At 34.5% G+C, this 23,474-nt stretch overlaps 1 protein-coding gene across 5 annotated transcripts in view; it reads right to left on the reverse strand.

Annotated features, from left to right (window-relative positions):
- Window positions 1-23,474, reverse strand: part of SCFD1 (sec1 family domain containing 1) — a gene marked incomplete at its 5' end in the record, with an annotated part of 133,274 nt that overhangs the window by 15,978 nt on the left and 93,822 nt on the right. For all 5 annotated transcript variants that reach the window (XR_014296330.1, XR_014296331.1, XR_014296332.1 and 2 more), the window contains 5 exons: window positions 442-494; window positions 4,060-4,113; window positions 12,016-12,091; window positions 14,338-14,400; window positions 22,592-22,671. Coding sequence is in view for 2 of the 5 variants with exons in the window: in XM_082647827.1 (XP_082503953.1) it covers window positions 442-494; window positions 4,060-4,113; window positions 12,016-12,091; window positions 14,338-14,400; window positions 22,592-22,671 (326 nt within the window). The remainder of the gene's footprint in view (window positions 1-441; window positions 495-4,059; window positions 4,114-12,015; window positions 12,092-14,337; window positions 14,401-22,591; window positions 22,672-23,474) is intronic.

The raw sequence follows: 23,474 nt of genomic DNA on the forward strand, positions 1-23,474 counted from the left end.
ACAGCAATGATTCCCAGGGGCTTAGATTTTATGGACCAGTTAAATAAAAAGCCAACAACTGGTATCCAACATAAAGCTCCCATCTTTTCATTTGGTCCAATAAGAATATTCATTTAAAAACACACAGATTATCCAAATTCTCTTCACCCACACATAGTTTGTAATACCCCCATCATTTCATTAAAAACAACAAACATCAAAATGTATTTTTTTTGCATGTTACACTTGGAAGGAAAAGCATCAAAGTGTTAGGTATAATTACCAGTGATTACTTCTGGGTAAAGAGATTATACATACTGTTTACTTACCAGTTTTCTATATAGTTTGAATTTTTAATAATAAGCAGTTACTGATGTATAACAAAAAATCAGTAAAGTTATTTCCGTTCTTGGTGGGGGTGGGGAAACCTACAACAAATTGTACAAGACAAGAGCTGCTTACCTGTCATTGCCCCGCAGCATTTTGGGATCAAAATATCTATAGTCATCAGTTTCCTATTAAAAAAAAAAGAGAACTCTACCATGACTATGGAATTTTTCTTTAGAAAGTTCAAGTTTGGCTTATTTTAAGAATACTTGATGAATCTACTAATGAATCTATTAATTTGGTAGAGTGGGTAACCACCATCAACATTTACCGAGCAATTACTATGTGTTAAACGTTGTTCTAAGTAAAATTAAATAATCCCCTATCACCTATGAGGTGGTTATTATTATCCCTATTTTTCAGATGGGCAAGTTGGGGTACAGAGAAGTTATTTATTTTAACTTTCCTAAAGTCACATGACAAGTAAGTGTGGGAACTCCAGGATTTGAACCCAGGTAGTCTAGTTTCAATACCCCAGCTCTTAACCACTATGCATATTGCTTCTCAAAAATATACCTGTTTTGACATAGAAAACAAATTTATGGTTACCAAGGGAGGGAAGGGGCGGAGGGATAAATTAGGAGTTTAGAATTAACAAAAGAATACTACTATATATAAAATAGATAACCAACAAGGACCTACTGTATAGCACAGAGAACTATATTCAATATTCTGCAATAAGCTATAAGGGAAAAGAATCTGAAAAAGAATATATATATATAACTGAATCACTTTGCTGTATACCTGAAACTAACACAACACTGTAAAATCAACTATACTTCAAAAAAAAGTAACTAAGAAAAATAATATACCTGTTTTATAACCTAATGTACTTAAATATTCTTGCTTTTAGAATTTATTATATTATTATTATATGTCTATGATTTTACTGAATGTCCAGAATACCTAATACAGGTTCACAATCTCTCATAATTGAAACCTCTGCAGTTAGATGTATTTTGGAATTTTGAATTTAAAAAATTGCATATAGATAATATCATGCATAAACTATATATAATATTCATAGAGGGCAGCACCCCATCATCTAACACGTTAATATTTCTGGAGCTAAACAGATGAATATTAACATAAAGTAGGATAAATCAAAAGTACGAAGAACCTCAACTTGAGTTAAGGTTAGGTTTTGCCACCAAATGAGTTATATAAAATCTCTTAGTTTTCAGAACTCTTGGACTTCAGAAGTTGTGGATAAGGGGTTGCTGACCTCCATACTACATTGGAAACTAGCTTCTTGATATTAAAGGAGCTGGAAAGTACTGCTTTACTGTTTATAATGTAGTCACTTCCTAATCTCTGCCTCCTTTGCCCTCCATGGTACAATCAGCCAAAGGAACTCATTCTTTTCTGAAACGTTATCTGGTTCTTTTCTGGATGAACCTACCCAAACGTGATCAATGACAAACCATGCATTGTTGCCACTACCTAGTCCTGCATTCAATGGTGGACGATGCTAATCAATCACAGAACTCTCCCTGAACCCAAAGGCAGTGCCATAATCCTTCAACACTTTGCTCTAGGAAACCGCTACTAGCCAGATGTACAAGGGAAGATGAAATTTACCTCGTATCTTGCCTAATCCCTTTCTTTCATTATATCCAATCAAGACAAATCAAAGAACACTTAATAAACGTTAGTGATAAGAATTCATCTAGAATTAGGTTATAGCATCTTAAAGCCTTTGAGATACGATATATTCAAGATGACTAGTCAGGTCTAACTTAGTACACTTTGTTAATCTCTTCAAAGCCTCCAAATCAATTTGTCAATATGGGAACAAGACAGGGATGAGAGAGGAAGCAGGCATCTGTCTCATCTAGCAGATGGATGAAAAAATGCTTTCAAAGCTGAAAAATTTTACTTTTTATAATTAATTAAAAAATATCTGTCTGTAGTAATGTGCCTTCAGTTATAAAGTTCAAGTCAATAGAACTGATAAATGAACTTACAGAACTTGGAGAAACATAAGACCTATAATTTAGCCATCTGTATGTCTATGACAGATATGTGGAAGGTGTGTATATGCTGGAATGAGTAGTAGGCAGGAATTCAGAAGTAGTGGGTATTTGGTTCCAATTCTGTTATTAAAAATAGTGTGCCTTGGGAAACGTCACAATATCTCTTGGTTTCCTCTCCTTCACAGTTAAGATTCTACAGTTTCATTAAACTCTAAAGTTCTATGATTCTACGAAGGGCATGGCTCTTGCCCTAATCAATATAGCACAGTGGTGAAAAATGTGGCCTGTTCAGCTCTGCCATTTATTAGCTGTGTGTCCTTGGGCAAGTTAATTGTGCCACAGTTTCTTCATCTATAAAATGAGAATAATTTAAAAAAATAGTATTTTTCTTAGAAGGTTCGAATGAGGATTAAATGAGCTATATGAAAAATGTTTTGACTGGTTCCTGGCTAAAGAAATGCACAATAAATGTTAGCTATTATCATTATTACTGTCCTTATCCATCATCTCGACTTCTAGATTAGGGACAGCAACAAAATATCCTGAACTTGCCTAACCCCTTGTGGATATGGTGTCTAAAGTTTTGCATTTGTTTATATTTTTAATCTTTATTATTGTTTGGGGTAATATCTTCCAGAAATTTACTGCCTATTATGAAGTAGTAGTCTATAAGACAATTAATCATAAATCATACTTCTCTCAGGCTTTTCAAGAAGCATTCCTTCTTCATATATTCTAGGATGTAGTAATAAATCTATTTTTACTACATTGTATACCACTTTCTCTATATTGATTCCCAGATAGAAGAATCCAATCCTTTTTAGCTTATCATTATAGACAATTCTCTCATTCCTTTCATAACTGTAATTGCCCCTTTTTGGGCTTTTTTATAACACTATATCTTTGTTTTCACATGGACAGATTTTAAAATTTGTTTTTGTTAATTTCCTTTAATGTTATAATAATGTTTTAACAATTACAAAATAATGACATATTTAACTGAAGATTCTGTTCTCACTCTCTCTCTCAGCCTGGTATCCTAAGTCTTGATGCCAAGTCTATAGTGATTCAGATCAACCCAGATGAGGGTTTTGATCATGCGGCTTTTCTCTATTCCAGATAACCACTCTATTTCTAGTTGCCACAGTAACAGGATGGGCTCTTTTATGAAACAGATTGTGATGATTTTTGCATTCCTTTCTTGAATTATAAACAGATAGCTTGAAAACCCATTCTTTAAGTAAATGCTCATATTTATTTACCCATTTAGCTCTTCATCAAACAATTTCTCTCTCAATTTACCTTTCAGCCCCAAAGAACTTGGTGCCATCTGAATACATGCACTTAAAATTTTTACTATGCACTCCTCTCCTAATTTAATTTCATAAAATTAAACTGATCTGGTACTCTTTATAGTACACCAACTGATGCTCACTAGTTCTTTTTTATTTATAGAAACTTGCTCCTTAGGACATATATAGGATATAATCTACATTTACTTTGGATGAAAGCTGGCCAGAGTGATGTAGCAGCTGAGAAACCAATTCCCATTTATCTGTGATAATGGCTAAAAAAGGCTGTTTGAGAACATGGACTCTTTCCTTTCCAGCATGTAGTCTGCTGTGATTAAGCCCACAACAAACTCTGAGTTTATCACTTTTTGTATATAGTCTGGTATGTTCAAGAACTTACAAGTACAGTGTTATATGCTACTCACAGGGTTTGACTTCATCTCCATGAGATTGTCTAAAATACGAGTAACAGGTAGATTCTGTGGAAGAGATCAGTGAGTATTTTGTTAAATATTAGAAGAAATAACAAACCAAAATTCTTCTCTAGTAGCAAAACAACCTAATCATTCTATAGTTCAGTATGCTTACCTTTCAATTAAACACATTCGAAGATTAAGTATTCTGTGAATGGTGTCATAGTTGTAAATACCCTTGGCATTATTCAAGGTTCCATAGAAAAAACGTAATTTTTAAAAATGTGTAGGTGTATCCAGGTTTTAGTACAAATACATATTTGGGCTTTTTACTTTGTTGGATGTCTGCTTTTTAACACCCGTAATTGTAAGCTTTTAACTGAGTAAGAATCCCCACCCCCTTTTTTTCATTTCCTTTCTGCAGATTTATTTAAAAAATAGTACTTTAAGTTTGCAGAAATATATGAGATTAAATGACCTAACAGAGTTTTTTCATTTCTATTGTATATTCTTCTAGCCAATAAGATACTTGTGTTCTTTGAAAAAATGGGGAAATGGATGCACACACAACTTTATTGACCGCTTTAATTTTGCCTGGGATAAATTCCAAATTTTCAATGACATACTATATTATCTTCTTACAAAACACATTCCACTTTGAACATAAAATGTATAACACTGGTGTTGACAGAAGATTGCCCCTTGACATGCTTACATGCATGGGGATATGAAATACTATTGCTATGTTTCAATCTGACCATTTTAACCATTATTTTGAACGTAACAACACATTGGGTACAGAAAATTTACTAAGTGACTATTATGCCTATTCAAAGTACCTTCCTACTGGGATGGTATTCTGCCCACTTTGAACTGATATTTCCTTTGTGAACTGTACAGAATATTCTGGAAAGAATAGTTTTGTATCTTAGAGATTTCATACAACAGAAGCAACATTAAATCTCATTATTCAAATAACTGTAGATAACACATTACTATTTTACAAGTTTTACTTTCTGTAGGTCATAAAACATTTTATTGTTACTAAAATGGACCATCACTAAGGAAAATGCTGCTTTGCCCAGGCAGAAAATATGCATTTCTTTTTCCTTTTCCTTTCTCTAGATCGGCAAGTAAAAATCTTTCAAGATAATCTTAGGCAAGTAAAATTAAAGTTATTTCATTATTCTCTGATATTTTTGTTGGCCAGGAACTTCTTAATATAAACACAAGCACCAAATGTTCAAGCTGACTGAATGTACTTCCTGAATTCTATTTAGAATTTGAAAAAGAGAGCTCAAAATTTTACCTTTTAAGTTTTGTTTCAAATAAACTTGAGTTTGTTCACTTAAGAATGTAAGTCTAAACCATAACTTTCTCTAAAGAATAACTGGGTACAGATTTAAATCTATAAAAATGCTTTCAAAAGAAAAAACTACAGTTACAAATTTGTTCTAAGTAACACCAACAAAAGATGAAGTACTTTGCAACATAACAGGAACAATAAAAAGAATTCTGGAGCAAGGCAACATTATAAATTATAACATTTTACTAAAATTAATTTTATATCCATTTCTCTATTTACATTTTTTTTTTTTTTTTTGCGGTACGCGGCCCTCTCACTGTTGTGGCCTCTCCCGTTGCGGAGCACAGGCTCTGGACGCGCAGGCTCAGCGGCCATGGCTCACGGGCCTAGCCGCTCTGCGGCATGTGGGATCTTTCCGGACCGGGGCACGAACCCGTATCCCCTGCATCGGCAGGCGGACTCTAAACCACTGCGTCACCAGGGAAGCCCCTCTATTTACTTTGAATTCTCTGTTTAGCTCTCTGAGTTGTACTATGGTATTAGATATGTGCAATGGAGAAAAGTTCAGAAAAGATTTTATATAATTGATAAAGCCATATGAGTCATATTACTTTTATTGTATTTGTGAAAATAACTGGAAATTTGAATATTTCACTTAGTATAAAAATAAGATTTTCCTAAAAGGTACAGTTAAATTTTACTTGGCATTTCATATCTCTGCTGTATCTGAAGATAAGCCTGCTAGTGAATAGGTCATTAAATAACACAAGAAAAATTTCTTTCTAGCAGTACAGTTCAGAAGTTTAAGAGCCCAGAGACAATTCTTTATGTTTTTGTTTGGTCTTTACAAACAGATAACACCAAAAGAGTCATCTACCACTGCCACACCACACAATAATTCACACACTGTTACACATTCAGGAAAACTTGCAGTGTAGAGAATGATAAAGGAAATACATAATGTCTTTAAAGGCCTAAGAAAGAGTACTTCAGGAAACAACTCTGAGAGCTCTGTCATCAACTAATGCTCTATCTGGCCTATATGAAGACTTAAGTTAATCATTTTAAAATGAATTTTATATTGATAATAATTTATATCTAAGATAACTAAGTTCTACTAATTGAAAAAACTGAACTGTGGCAGCTAACAGAGAGAAAACAGCAGAACAAAACCATACAATTTTCTTCACTCACCAAATGGTCTGTTCACTCATCTTTAAAGACACAAAAAAATTGTGTACCTCAATAACAGAGGTATAAATGAAATTTAATCAAATGAAAGCCCATTATTTTAAAAATTCCCAAGCATATATTTCATTGTTTTTAGAAACTGTTTCAGAAATAAAATGAAAAATATTATTGTCTAGGTTACTAACTAAATTTTTATTAGTAGAAAGCCTCTATATCTATTTAGATTTGAGAGACAGAATCCCATACATGTGAATATCCTAAATTAAGGATCACTATTTCCAAGATGTTCAAATTTCAAATATATGAACTAGAAATATTACTGGGAGAAAAAAAATACAGTGAGAAATTAATTTCTAAAAATCCTTAATAGTTTTATGACCATAGTCACGTTTTATGATTTTAGTCACTGGAAAAGTTTAAATAAAAACAATGTTAATTTTTGTCTCTGATGGCATAATTGCTTAAAAACAAAATTAAAATAAAATATGCAAAGAAATTAAAAAACAGACAATCTAAAAAACATAATACAGCCCTATATCCAAAACAGTTAAAAACATTTTTCCCCTCTAATTCTCCTAGGATTAGCCACTTGTTGCCCTGTATTGCCATCTGGTCTATGGTGACTATTTCCAACTCCCCCCCCCCCCCCCCCCGCGCAGCCCCTGCCCCACCCTGGGTAGCCTTGGATTTGGGATGATACTCTGACGATGAACTAGGCAGTGAAGTTGGGACAAGAGTCGCTGCTGTCTTGATTATCAAAGTCCTGATGAATGATAAGCAGCATGTGTACTTTCTTGAAGAGAATACTTATCTGGAAGACTGTATTAGCCAAGTAAAGAATAAGATGGAGTATGCGGATATTGGAAAGTTGTCAGTGAAGCAGATAGGAGGAAGGGGAATAGGATGGATCATCTATTTCCAAAATTTAAAAATTATAAATCAGAAGGGATCTACAGAGTGAATCCAACATCCACATCTTACAGATGAGGAAAGAATAAAATATATAAAGTGGTATTTTTTCCCAAAACCATAGCATATTAATGGCAATAAAATCAAGAAACAGGATTACCTGGACCCAATAAAACACATCAATTTCCATCATTCAGGTTCAACAATTATCAACTCATGGCAAATTCTTATTTTATTTATACTCTCACTCCCCACTCCCTAGGCTGTTTTAAAACAAGTTCCCAGTATCAAATCATTTTAGCAATAAATATTTCAGTATATATATCTCCACAATATAAGAACTCCTAAAAGAAAAAAAAAAACCCCTATAACACTACTATCGCACCTAAAATAATCAGCAAATATTTTTAATACAGCTCAATATCTAGTCAGTATCAAAATTTTCCTGCTCCATAAATTTATTTCTTACAGTTTCATTGTTCAAATTATAATGTTAATAAGGGCTATACATTGCAATTAGGTGATATATCTTTTAAGTCTTTTTTAATCTACTGAATTCCACTGCTTGCAATTTATTTGTTGTTAATTCATTTTTAAAAGAGTGATTATTTAAGCAAACAAGCCAAAGAAAGTGAAATAGAAGACTTTTAAATTATGCAAATTAGTACTACATTATCCATCATCACGTTCTTGTACAATTATCCTCACATAAGTATATTTCAAATTTGCGAATATCATTCAAATGGTTTTATGTGATAGCTAATACTTGTGATACATAAAACTTATGCTGCCCAAGAAAGAAAAAAGTATAAAAGGCTCTTATAAGTGACCTAGAAAACTGGACATGACAAGACATCCTATTCTATCTAATGTTTTTATAGCTTAAAATGTTTATTCAGATAAAAGATCAAAACAAATACTTAGAGACTTAAGAGGCATAAATTAAACAGAATTTTACAAGTGTGAAACAAAGAATTCATCTTTTCCAGTCTCTTCTCTGACATTTTTTTCAGTTCCCAACCTGCCCTATATCTACCTGTAGCAGTTCCTCTAAATTTTAGAACGTTAGGACTGTGTAACTTTAAAAATGGCTTTCTATGAGTTTAAATATTTCTAGAAGAGACTTTTTAAAAGTATTAAATTTACAAAGATTACACACATACACATACACACAGGTCCAAGTTTGGGCGGGATATAGAGAAACAGGTGCTGTAAATCACTGCAAATTGGTACAACTTTTCTGGACAGCAATTTGGTAACATTTACTAAGAACAATTAGAAATGTTCACTCTTTTGATTCCATAATTGAAGTCTAATAATTTATCATATGGAATTAATCAGAGGTGAATACTCTCACCTAGAAAAACTAACATTTAAAACCTAGTTATATATCCTTGAGTATCTTCTATTTTTTTTCTTTTTTTAAACAAAAACAAAAAGATCATATTGAATTTACTGTTTTATAATGACTTTTATTTTTACTTCACAATATATAATGAACCACTATCCCCCAATCAATAACCAGTGTCCCCCAAATCAATAAATATTTCCTAAAAAGTCTTATTAACATCTATTTAAAAAACTGGCCTGGTTCTCTTAGCAGTGGTGATAGAAATGTGATATAGAAAGAGGTAACCACCAGTCATTTCAAATTTTACTTCTGTAAGTGAGAAACTGCCTATATCAAAGCAGTATGTTATTTGCAATGTTAAGAAAAGCAAAAGGATTTGAGGTCACAGAGGATAATCTGTTTTATATTTTATAAACTTAACTTTAAATAAAACACACTGTTGTGTTAGCACAATAAAATATTTAAGTCGATCACTTTAGACCCTTCTTACAGGCATCATTTGGGGATGTGTATCATGTGACGCTAAGGTAATAAGTTCAAAAAGTAAATTTGATCATTTAAAAGATTACAAGGACTTCCCTGGTGGCACAGTGGTTAAGAATCCGCCTGCTAATGCAGGGGACACGGGTTCGAGCTCTGGTCCGGGAAGATCCCACATGCCGTGGAGCAACTAAGCCCATGCGCCACAACTACTGGGCCTGTGCTCTAGGGCCTGTGTGCCACAACTACTGAGCCCACGTGCCACGACTACTGAAGCCCGTGTGCCTAGAGCCCGTGCTCTGCAACAAAGAGAAGTCACCGCAATGAGGAGCCCACACACCACAACGAAGAGTAGCCCCCGCTCGCCACAACTAGAGAAAGCCTGCACGCAGCAGCGGAGACCCAACGCAGTCATAAATAAATAAAGATTAAAGCCTGTAATTGCTCAATGCTATCAGTTATTTGTGACAAGGATTCCTTTGTTTAGGGAATCTTACTACTGGGATTTCCTTCTAACAGTGACATGTTAAGTAAAATATGTACTTTTCCTTAAAACTAAATTTAACTATACGTAGTTATACAATAGCCAGTCTATCTAGCAAAAGGCAGACGTAGTCTTAGAAACTGGTGGTTTCCCCTTTGTCTCACATATGAAATCATCTTGTCCGTAGTTGATAATAAATAGAGTGCTGTGACAAAGGTTCTCTCCTAGACGAGATTCTACTCAGGCTCTTTGAACTTTTTCAATTGGGCCTCGACCTGTGGACTTCTGTGTCCATCTCTGCGTTGTCCAATTTTAGAAAGAATCCTGCTAAAGTCAGTTTATAGCCAGCACCTCCATCCTCGGTATCTAAACACCCTCGGTATCTCATCGGGTTCCTCACCTTCTACCACCTCCCAGGTGATGTCCAATCACACTAGCCTGCCTTCAGCAAGAATCCTGTTAGGTTGGTTTAGCCAGGATCCCCCTTTATCCCTGATATTTCCTCTTGGTAATTTTCCAACCACTGATTCCCTACACCCTGCTCCTTGGCTATAAATTCCCACTTTTGTATTTGTACTTAAGCCCAATCTCTCTCCCAGACTTCAAAACTCCATTGTGATGGTCCCAACATCTTTCTCAATGGTCCCCCTGAATAAAGTCTGCCTTACTGTACTTTAATGAGTGTCATGAGTAATTTTTTCTTTAACAGGTGCTAGGTTAAACTGTAAGTACAGTATGTTGGTCACTAATGTGCCCAACCTCCTATTTTTATGTCTCTTCACCTTCAGTAGTCTAAGAGAGTAAAGACGAACTGACTCAGGGAAGTACCGTGAACCAGTAAAAAAGTGGATTAAGTATTTAGTAGTAGCCTCTTACCAGAAGAGAGACAGAATGGGAAGGACTGAAAATAATTCCTAAGAGTGATAATGAAGCTAAAAAGTCTTCCCAAGTACTTAGGAAATAAAGCAATCTGGAATCTCTCTGAAGGAAAGTTAGGAAGTAATCAGCCTTTTAGTTAAAGACAGCAAATTAGGATTTTTAACTGTTCTTTATTAACACTACATGTTTTTTTACAATAAAATCTTATTCACTTATTCAAACAAAAATTGAATACCTACTTTCTGCAAACTGCTATGGAAAATTCAAAGATGGGGAAAAAAATTCTTTGCCATCAATAAGTAAAACAATATATATCAATTGTATCTCAATAAAACTGGAAAAAAAAGAAGTAAAATATAAATAATGTTAATACAAAATACCACAGGTAAACATCATAAGAAAGATAAAAGGTGTGGAAGAAGTTCAGAGAAACAAAAGATCTAGTTTATTCTGAAAACAAGTAAGTAAACACTTAATATTCAGATCTGAATAACAGATAATTAACTGTTTCTTTTCTTAATTTGGCCTTTAAAATCTTTCTCACTACAAACTGTAGTATTTGTGTGTGAAATATTATATCTCAGACTTGCCTTAAAATATCCCAGTTAAAAATAAATCAAATAAAAAAATATAAGTGGGGACGATGAAACAAGAATGGCACGATGTTGAGTATTGAAGCTTGGTGAAGGGCTCAGGAGTATTTGACATACTAACGTGTATTTGAAAATTTCCATAACAAAAAGTTAAAAACAAGTCCAGTTTGAAACCAAATCAATTAATGATGACTCTGAAGCAGAAATATCTATATATAAGAATAACAGGAAAACAACAAAAATACAAAAGTCATTAAAAAAAGTCTTATGTTTAAAACTAAGACTGTTATTCCAAAATGAAGTATGAAATCAAGCTATAGCTTACATTATTTCAAAACATATATTCTACTTAAAATATTTTTATTTTAATTTACACAGGCTTTTAAACTATTAAGGTTATTAGTTTATTAATATTCTCCTAATATATGTCAAAACTTAAATGATATGCATTTTTGTAACAGTTCATTATTCTAAGGTTAAGTTCATTTTTTTCAATTAATATACTTTCACAAACCTGATAATAGTTAAAGGAAATCAAAATGTCAGTAAAGTCCAATTAGCAAATTAAAAAAAAAAAGCATATAATTACAGAGTTGTGAACTATACCTGTAAAACACCCTCACAGCCTTAAATATACCAGTAAAGGACTCCTTGATTTTATTATATTCCTAATATTTGTACTTAAATATATGTAGAAGCTGCTCTATCTGAGCAATCAACCTGCCAACATTTATATTCAAAAGTTACCAGTGTGTTTTCTAACAATTGTACTTACTTGCTGTTTCAATACCAGGTTCTTCACTCCTTCCATCACAAATTGTGATCCTGTATTCATGACTCGTGATAAGAGACTAGGTGCAAAAGAAGAGGACTGCACTAAGTACAAATTATCTCTCCAGTTACAGACAGAATACTTGTCTGATTACACAATATATGCTGATGCTCTATGTGCCTACCACCTTTGTTTTTACTAAACAGAAGTGACCTGAGAATTTCTGCTTCCATGGACATCACTGCCACAATTTTATTTAACAATAAAATAGTAATAAAACTTTCTGACTAGTCGATATTAATAAAATATAAAAATTGAGAGCTGCCCTCAATATAAACATTTTAATTGCTAAGCCTTAGCTATAGTATTTAAGCAAATTATTAACTGAAGAGAATTCCTTGCTTTCCTGATTGTCTTAATGTTAAAACAATAAATTAAAGACAGTAATCTAGAATATTAAAAAATGTGTATGTATGTATAACTGAATCACTTTGCTGTACAGCAAAAATTAACACAGCATTGTAAATCAACGATACTTCAATTAAAAAAAAGATAGTAATTCAGATGACTCACTTTAGGAGTTCAAAACACACTGACATATTCAAAACATATACGTCTATAAGTATTACGAATAGGTCAAAAGTTACTGTGTTCTCTATATCATAGCTGCTAGACCTAATCCTGCAATTGTATACTTTCTCCCCTCATACACAAAACCTATCATATAAAAATGTGAAGTACAACATACTTGATGAATTCTACCTCAACTTCGAAGACTGTTTAGTGTCTGAATTTTTAACAACAAAAATAACACAAATGACTTGCCATATTGGTTTTATATTTGTGGTTCAAAAACTCTCTCACATGGAATCAAAGGATGCTTTGTGGGACAGAATGGTAATCTTGCATTTTGATATTAGAAGGCTAGGGAGATAACTAACAAGAACCTACTGTTTAGCACAGGGAACTCTACTCAATGCTCTGTGGTGATCTAAATTGGAAGGAGATACAAAAAAGAGAGGATATATGTATATGTATAATTGATTCACTTTGCTGCACAGCAGAAACTAACACATTGTAAAGCACTATATTCCAATAAAAATTAATTAAAAAAAAAAGAAGGCTAGGGAAAGCCTTCAAATCATCCAAGGTTTTCTTATAACACATTTTATTAAAATCCTCAACTACAAAATCCATAAGAAATCTAATAGGCTTTTAAGATACAGCAAGATTTTAAGACAAAGAACTGGAAAGTCTGTTTCATTAAATGCATGAGAGTAATTTTCCAAATATATTTTCATTTTTCCTATCTTGTCCCACTCCCCTCTGAAATGAAGAGATGGACAGGATGGAAATCATTTCTTTAACAAAAACAAAAGAAAGTAATCTCTGTTGAGTGGACAGTTCTGAGGCAATTCCCAGGTACCAGGTAACTCTCAGGGAGTTAGTGGGCTCACCTGCACAGCACTGTCTGAAGGTGAGGCCAAATGGATTCATTTTGCCAAGCGCTTGCAAGGCCCTGCCTTAGGCCAAGTACTTTTACTTTTTGGAAACTGTTTCATTAAAACTGGCAGCTCGGGGTAGGTAAACCGGTTTTCCTCCAGTTTCATGCTTTTGTTCTAAGCTCCAAAAAATAAGCTAGGAATTTGAAGCTAGTATGGTATGGAAAACAGCAGTTAGAATCACTTTGTTTAGCTCCTCTGAAAACCACACATACTGTACAGGATTTTCTGAAGTCAGAAGTCATACCCAGCCCTGAGGATTTCCTCTCTATCATTTAGCAGTATGCCTAGTTCCATCTTGAAGCTAGGTCTTGAGTGTCTAGCTTCAAGACTATATTATCAACATTGATACAAAAACAGTTTTTAAACTTCATGTATCTTCTGAAAATGAAAAACATAATTTTTTTTTTTTTTGGTACGCGGGCCTCTCACTGTCGTGGCCTCTCCCACTGCGGAGCACAGGCTCCGGACGCGCAGGCTCAGCAGCCATGGCTCACGGGCCTAGCCGCTCCGCGGCATGTGGGACCTTCCCGGACTGGGACACAAACCCATGTCCCCTGCATCGGCAGGCAGACTCTCAACCACTGCACCACCAGGGAAGCCCAAACATAATATTTTAAGAACAAGGAAGCATACAAAGCCATACCAGGTAAAATACAGCATTTAAACTACCTATGGAAGCTAAAGGCATGCTGACATTTGTTCTGTATCACAATGAAAACTTTCTGTATCCAAAGTGTCACACTGTGTTTTTAAGGCACAAAAGTCCATTTATGGTCTGGAGTACCAGACTTATTCAATCAGAATTATTAAAAATACTTACCCCATTGGTTTAGTGGTAGTGTTGCCATAGCTGGTAGGAGCTGAAGCCATCTTGGCAAAAGCCCTATGACATAAGAAAGTTGTGTTTAAACACTGATTATTTGAGCTAACATTTAGTATCATGGCATTAAAATATCTACTGACTAACCATAAGTTTTACTATGCAGTTTTTGAAAAGAAATTTTTCAACTAATATAGTGTTTCAGTAAAATTAACACTGAAACAATTATACAAACATTGACTATATAATTTGTAACCATGAAAAATAATGTTCAAGTAGAGAGCAACTGGTACTAAAACAGTGAAATTCTTTAAAAAACACAAATGCATTAGTTCCCCAAACTTCAGGATTTCTCTTTTCTTTTTTAAATATCTGATCATTAACATGAAACAGAGACTTTCTGTTTTAAAAGAACAATCACATACTGATTAAGTTTAGTCTCTTTACTATTCTCCACATTCTATATTCTCTCATTCCCAGACACATGCCTTTGGGATGCTGTCCTTTGAGGGTATAAACTCACTGTCTTCTCCAATAAAAAACTGTACATTTCCTTTTAAGATTCAGCTCAAAACCACCACTTTCTTCATTAACACTATTCTAATTCTACTGCTCAATGATATTTCCTTTTAGTTACATATACACTTTTATACTGAATTGCATATAGTCATTTATTTTCAAATCTTTCTAAATGAATGTCTAGAATGTCTTTAACTAAACTATAGAATTCTTGACGGCTCTGCAAAAATATGGCACTTAGCTATGTTTTAAAAAATATTTTCCTTCTGGGAATATGTTCACTGTAGAGAATCCAGAAAACAGAATGCTCCCAGAAGAACCCTACCACTAAGAAGTAACCACTGTTAGGATTTCGGCATACATTCTTCTAATCTTTGAACATATGCATACACAACATATATACTTTAAAAACAAAATAGTATCATATTGTACATACTGTTTATAACATTTTAATAATAGCATGCCATAAACATTTTTATGTGAATCAATATTCTTTTATAATTCCTTATCATTTCAAATGCTTTTGTAAATGGAAAAAAACCCTACCTAAATACAAGAAAACATTATGAGAGTAAAAAAAGAATGGGAATCACTAAGATGTGAAAGATGAAATGCTTAAATATTCTATTTCAACCTGGACAAAATTTGCTGATACCATTAGAGAAATCCCAAACACAAAAATCACAATTTAGTTCTGAAAGGAGGATTTGAATCAGCTGTTTTCAGCAGTAGGCTGGAATTTCTGTCTTTAACAAAAATTTATTTTTCACCAGAAATACCAGTATCTAAATATAAATAATATGTATCTAACTATCTCTAAGTAATAAAGGGTTAAATAAAGAATATTACATTTATATGGCTGAATATCATGGAAACACTAAATACTACCATTGGAGACTATAGCTGGAACCTTGAGCAACATGGGTTTGAACTATGCAGGTCCACTTATACTCATATTTGTATCAATAAATACTACAGTACTACATGATCTGTGGTTGATTGAATCCATGGATGTGGAACCAGGGATACAGAGGGCCAGCCCACTGTAAAGTAATACTTCAATTTGTAACTGTGCAGAGGGTTGGCGTCCCTAACCCCCAAGTTGTTCTAGGGTCAGCTGTATTTAAGACGATGAAACACTGGCATAATGAAAGTAATTGGAACTCTAGAATACAAACTGCATCTATAACAATGATTTCCTGATTAAAAATATAAATATGTAATATGCATATAGGATAAACAATACGGTTTGCGGTAGACTCTGAATGGGGAGACTACAGGTAAATTTTTACTTTCCTTATACCTTTCTGAGTTTCCTAAAATTTTCTTCAATAAACTGATATAATCCTTATAATTAGAAAGAATGTTACAAATTAGAAATTATATATTGAATACTTTGTAACCATGTAAAATGATGCCCAAGACTGCCTTTCCTCTTTTAACACCAAATATTTGATTAGGGAGTTCCACATAAGTCATAATGTAAAACACAATGACATATACAACACAGCCAAATATTTAAGTGTATATGTTATAAAAATTAGAAAAGACAGTTTTCAGTTTCTTTTGTTAAACTAAGGTTTGTTGTCTACTTTTTTCTTATCGTAAGAACACAGTGAAGAGGGCAGACAGCAGAAGCAAGAAGAACTACAATTCTGCAGCCTGTGGAATGAAAACCACATTCACAGAAAGATAGACAAAATGAAAACACAGAGGACTATGTACCAGATGAAAGAACAAGATAAAACCCCAGAAAAACAACTAAATGAAGTGGAGATAGGCAACCTTCCAGAAAAAAAATTCAGAATAATGATAGTGAAGATGATCCAGGACCTCAGGAAAAGAATGGAGGCAAAGATCAAGAAGATGCAAGAAATGTTTAACAAAGACCTAGAAGAATTAAAGAACAAAGACCTAGAAGAATTAAAAAACAAACAGAGATGAACAACAAAATAACTGAAATGAAAAATACACTAGAAGGAATCAATAGCAGAATAACTGAGGCAGAAGAACGGATAAGTGACCTGGAAGACAGAATGGTGGAATTCACTGCTGTGGAAGAGAATAAAGAAAAAAGAATGGAAAGAAATGAAGACAGCCTAAGAGACCTCTGGTACAACATTAAATGTAACAACTTTCATATTATAGGGGTCCCAGAAGGAGAAGAAGAGGGAAAGGACCCGAGAAAATATTTGAAGAGATTATAGTCAAAAACTTCCGTAACATGGGAAAGGAAATAGACATCCAAGTCCAGGAAGCACAGACAGTCCCATACAGGATAAACCCAAGGAGAAACATGCCAAGACACACAGTAATCAAACTGACAAAAATTAAAGACAAAGAAAAATTATTGAAAGCAACAAGGGAAAAATGACAAATAACATACAAGGGAACTCCCATACGGTTAACAGCTGATTTCTCAGCAGAAACTCTACAAGCAAGAAGGGAGTAGCATGATATATTTAAAGTGATGAAAGGGAAGAACCTACAACCAAGATTACTCAACCCAGCAAGGATCTCATTCAGATTCAACGGAGAAATCAAAAGCTTTACAGACAAGCAAAAGGTAGGAGAATTCTGCACCACCAAACCAGCTCTATAACAAATGATGAAGGAACTTCTCTAAGTGGGAAACACAAGAGAAGAAAAGAACCTACAAAAACAAACCCATAACAATTAAGAAAATGGTAATAGGAACATACATATTGATAATTACCTTAAACGTGAATGGATTAAATGCTCCAACCAAAAGACACAGGCTCGCTGAATGGATACAGAAACAAGACCCATATATATGCTATCTACAAGAGACCCACTTCAGACCTAGGGACACATAACAGACTGAAAGTGAGGGAATAGAAAAAGATATTCTATGCAAATGGAAATCAAAAGAAAGCTGGAGTAGCAATTCTCATATCAGACAAAATAGACTTTAAAATAAAGACTATTACAAGAAGCAAAGAAGGACACTACATAGTGATCAAGGGATCAATCCAAGAAGAAGATATAACAATCATAAATATATATGCACCCAACACAGGAGCACCTCAATACATAAGACAACTGCTGACAGCTATAAAAGAGGAAACTGATAGTAACACAATAATAGTGGGGGACTTTAATAGCTCACTTACACCAATGGACAGATCATCCAGACAGAAAATTAATAAGGAAACACAAGCTTTAAATGACACAATAGACCAGATAGATTTAATTGATATTTATAGAATGTTCCATCCAAAAACAGCAGATTACACTTTCTTCTCAAGGGCACATGGAACATTCGACAAGATAGATAACCTCTTGGGTCACAAATCAAGCCTCAGTAAATATAAGAAAATTGAAATCATATAAAGCATCTTTTCTGACCACAATGCTATGAGATTAGAAATCAATTACAGGGAAAAAACCATAAAAAACACAAACACATGGAGGCTAAACAGTATGCTATTAAATAACCAGGAGATCACTGAAGATATCAAAAAGGAAATCAAAAAATACCTAGAGACAAATTACAACAAAAACACGATGATGAAAAACCTATGGACTGCAACAAAAGCATGACATGATACGATACATAGAGAATCCTAAAGATGGCACAAGAAAACTACGGGAGCTAATCAATGAATTTGGTAAAGTTGCAGGATACAAAATTAATGCACAGAAATCTCTTGCATTCCTATGCACTAACAACGAAAGATCATAAAGAGAAATAAGGAAATAATCCCATTCACCACTGCAACAAAAAGAATAAAATACCTAGGAATAAACCTACCTAAGGAGGTAAAAGACCTGTACTCAGAAGACCATAAGACACTGATGAAAGAAATCAAAGATGACACAAACAGATGGAGATATACCATGTTCTTGGATTAGAATAATCAATACTGTGAAAATGACTATACTACTTAAAGCAATCTACAGATTCAAAGCAGTCCCTATCAAATTACCAGTGGCATTTTTTACAGAACTAGAACAAAAAATCTTAAAATTTGTATGGAGACACAAAAGACCCCGAATAGCCAAAGCAGTCCTGAGGGAAAAAAACGGAGCTGGAGAAATCCGACTCCCTGATTTCAGACTATACTACAAAGCTACAGTAATCAAGACAATATGGCACTGGCACAAAAACAGAAATATAGATCAATGCAACAGGATAGAAAGCCCAGAGGTAAACCCATGCACCTATGGTCAACTAATCTATGACAAAGGAGGCAAGGATATACAATGGAGAAAAGACAGTCTCTTCAATAAGTGGTGCTGGGAAAAATGGACAGCTACATGTAAAAGAATGAAATTAGAACACTCCCTAACACCATACACAAAAATAAACTCAAAATGATTAGAGACCTAAATGTAAGACCGGACACTATAAAACTCTTAGAGGAAAACATAGGAAGAAGAAGAACACTCTTTGACATAAATCACAGCAAGATCTTTTCAGAACCATCTCCTAGAGTAATGGAAATAAAAACAAAAATTAAAAAATGGGACCTAATGAAACTTAAAAGCTTTTGCAAAGCAAAGGAAACTACAAACAAGACGAAAAGACAACCCTCAGAATGGGAGAAAATATTTGCAAAAGAATCAACAGACAATGGATTAATCTCTAAAATATATAAACAGCTCATGCAGCTCAATATCAAAAAAAACAAACAACCCAATCAAAAAATGGGCAGAAGACCTAAACAGACATTTCTCCAGAGAAGACATAGAGATTGCCGGAAGCACATGAAAAGCTGGTCAACATCACTATTAGAGAAATGCAAATCAAAACTACAATGAGGTATCACCTCACACCAGTTAGAATGGCCATCATCAAAAAGTCTACAAACAATAAATGCTGGAGAGGGTGTGGAGAAAAGGGAACCTTCCTGCACTGTTGGTGGGAATGTAAATTGATACAGCCACTATGGAGAACAGTATGGAGGTTCCTTAAAAAACTAAAAATAGGGGCTTCCCTGGTGGCGCAGTTGTTGAAAGTCTGCCTGCCGATGCAAGGGACACAGGTTCGTGCCCCGGTCCAGGAAGATCCCACATGCCGCGGAGTGGCTAGGAGCGTGAGCCATGGCCGCTAAGCCTGTGCGTCCGGAGCCTGTGCTCCGCAACAGGAGAGGGCACAACAGTGAGAGGCCCGCGTACCGCAAAAAGAAAAAAAAAAAGCAAAAATAAATAAATAAAAATAAATAAAAATAGAATTACCATATGACCCAGCAATCCCACTACTGGGCATATACTCAGATAAAACCATAATTCAAAAAGACACATGCACCCCAATGTTCATTGCAGCACTATTTACAATAGCCAGGTCATGGAAGCAACCTACATGTCCACTGACAGACGAATGGATAAAGATGTGGTTCATATATACAATGTAATATTACTCAGCCATAAAAAGGAACGAAATTGAGTTAGTTGCAGAGACGTGGATGGATCTAGAGACTGTCATACAGAGTGAAGTCAGAAAGAGAAAAACAAATATCGTGTATTAACGCATATATGGAACCTAGAAAAATGGTACAGATGAACTGGTTTGCAGGGTAGAAACAGAGACACAGATGTAGAGAACAAACGTATGGACACCAAAGGGGGAAGTGGAGGGGGGTTGTGGTGGTGGTGGGATGAATTGGGAGATTAGGATTGACATACATATACTAATATGTAAAAAATAGATAACTAATAAGGACCTGCTGTATAAAAAATAAAATTCCAAAAAAAAGAAAACAGTGAAATAAAAGCAAATTGGAAAAAAACCAAACAGAAATATAGATAATAAAATGCAATCATAAACTCATAACTCAGCGATATACCTGTTAACAACTTGGTATATTTCTCTTCTATGCATATTTTTTTGATACACTTGAGATCAGAAGCATATTCCATCCTCTAGTCTTAAAAAAAAATTATCTTAAGAAACAATCTGAAGATACTGTTGTAGAAAATTTGGAAATAAAGAAAAGAACCCAAAAGGAAAAAAATTCTACTACTCAGAGTTACCCACTATTAGCATTTAAGTAAGTGAACAGAATTTTAGCTATGCAGTTATATGTATATATGTGTATGTCCATACACACACACACACACACAAATGGATGGATAAATGGTTAGATAATAGGGATCGTAATGTAAAAAATGTCATCTAAGTTTTGGCTCAAGTGTTACCTACCCAGAGGCTTATCCTGATCTCCTCAACAAATTTAGCTAATACCTCAACAAATTAAGATCTTATCACTTAGTTTTATTTTTTTATATCACTTAATATGGTGAATATGGTTTAACAGAACTCTGTTCATTTGTTTGCTTATTTGTTGACTTATTGTTCCCTCAACACAAATGTAAATTCAGTGAAAGTAGGAGCCTTCCATAGCATGTTTACTATTGTATTCTTTTTAAAATAAATTTTATTTATTTATTTTTATTTTTGGCTGCGTTGGGTCTTTGTTGCTGTGCATGGGCTTTCTCTGGTTGTGGCGAGCAGGGGATACTTTTTGTTGTGGGGCACGGGCTGCTCATTGCAGTGGCTTCTCTTGTTGCAGAGCACGGGCTCTAGGCACACGGGCTTCAATAGTTGTGGCACGTGGGCTCAGTAGTTGTGGCACGTGAGCTCTAGGGCGCAGGCTCAGTAGTTGTGGCGCATGGGCTTAGTTGCTCCGCAGCATGTGGGATCTTCCCGGGCCAGGGCTCGAACCCATGTCCCATGCATTGGCAGGTGGATTCTTAACCACTGCGACACCAGGGAAGTCCCACTATTGTATTCTTTTTTTTTTTTTTTGCGCTACGCGGGCCTCTCACTGTTGTGGCCTCTCCTGTTGCGGAGCAACAGGCTCCGGATGCGCAGGCTCAGTGGTCATGGCTCACGGGCACAGCCGCTCTGCGGCATCTTCCCAGACCAGGGCACGAACCAGTGTCCCCTGCATTGGCAGGCGGACTCTCAACCACTGCGCCACCAGGGAAGTCCTCCACTATTGTATTCTTAATGTCTAGAAGAGTCCCTAGTCACTGAGACAAAGGAAGTTATTTATCAAACAAATCATTGAATAGTAAACTATATTTCACTTGGTAACATAACATGGCCATTTCTCAATGGTCATTAGAGTAAGTCGTCCACAACATGATTTTTAATGACTCAGTTGCATTCCTGTGGAAATGACATAATTTCAATCCTTGACATTCAGGTTGATTATCAAAATTCGATTATTACAATCGCTTCTAAGATTTTACAACTCCAATTTCTTCTTCGAGATTAATTCTTAAGAAAAGTGCTAGGTCAAAGCTATTCTTTTAAAAAACTTTTTATACCAGCCAGCAAAATTTTGACAATTTATATTTCTAATAGTAGAGTATAAATGCATCAGTTAATTTTCCTGGATCCTTGGCACAATATTTTCGAAATCTTTGCATTATATTAATCTGCATTTCTCTGATTATTAGTGAAATTAAAACATTTAAAAAATGTTTTTGAGACATTTGACCCAAAACATTTCAGTCTTTGACTTTCTCATCTCACATCTTTGAAGAAAATATAGGAAAAAATATGTCTAAGAAAGAAAGGCATCATTATTTTATATAAAGTTGTGGAAAGGGTGGGGGAGATAAGGAAATATTTATGCCATTGAATAAAAAAAAATACCAAGGCACTGTTCAGTTTTCTTAGTAACATTCCCATTTTCTTGGGAACTCAACTTCCATTGTACTCTCTTAAATGGTAAGAACTGAAGAATAAAATAAAACTTACTTCCACTGTTTGATATATTGTAAGGGATTAAGGTTGCATCCAGCATCAGTTAAAGCTTTTTTGTATTGCTCCAAATCAGCCTGAAATAAGAAAAGAATCATATGACAAAAACTTTTACTTTCATGAAAGAGACCATTTTGTTTGTTATCATTGGATTAATCAGAAAGTTAGACTAAAGGCACGAGCACCTAAGTAGAGTGGAGTGGTATCTTAAGGGAGTACCCAAATGAGCATGTGATAAAAATCACGTATAATGAAAATTACCTTTGATAGGCTCCCAAATCACCTATAAAGTACAGTATTTTGTCATCCCTCAGTAAGCCCAACACAGTTTTTCCTCCACTGTTGACACAGATTGCTTGTCCTTAGGATAAGCATTAAATGAAAGATCTGGCTTGATCAAGAATATTCCAAAATTGGAAACATGAGGGGAATGATGTTGACTTAGGGGACCTGCAGATTCAGGTTATCCCATCTCATATTCACTGCAGAGGTCCAAATTTATTAACTGAACAGCAGGTGTCCTACACTTTTTAAATAGTTTTCTTTCTTATTCTTTTTCTATTTCCTGATGAGTAAAGTCTAGTTGAATTCGGATATGTCACGGGAGCCTATCATCACAGTGACTCCATTATAAAAATTTAAAAGAAAGAAAATTTTAAGCTCACCATCAAATCAGAGATGTTCACTACTTTGCATTTTGGGGGCTATTACATCAGTAGTCAAAATTTGCATCAAGCCACTTAATGACCATTTAAACTTATGAAAAGACATAATTCTTACCAAAAATAAATGAAATAAAATAATGTGGTCAAATTAAGGGAACCTGCATTAAGTTTTAAAATCATATATTCCTAAGAAAACATAAATAGGCTATTAGAAT

Source organism: Grampus griseus (genome assembly GCF_964374135.1).
Source record: "Grampus griseus genome assembly, chromosome: 2".
Classification (NCBI taxonomy): domain Eukaryota; kingdom Metazoa; phylum Chordata; class Mammalia; order Artiodactyla; family Delphinidae; genus Grampus; species Grampus griseus.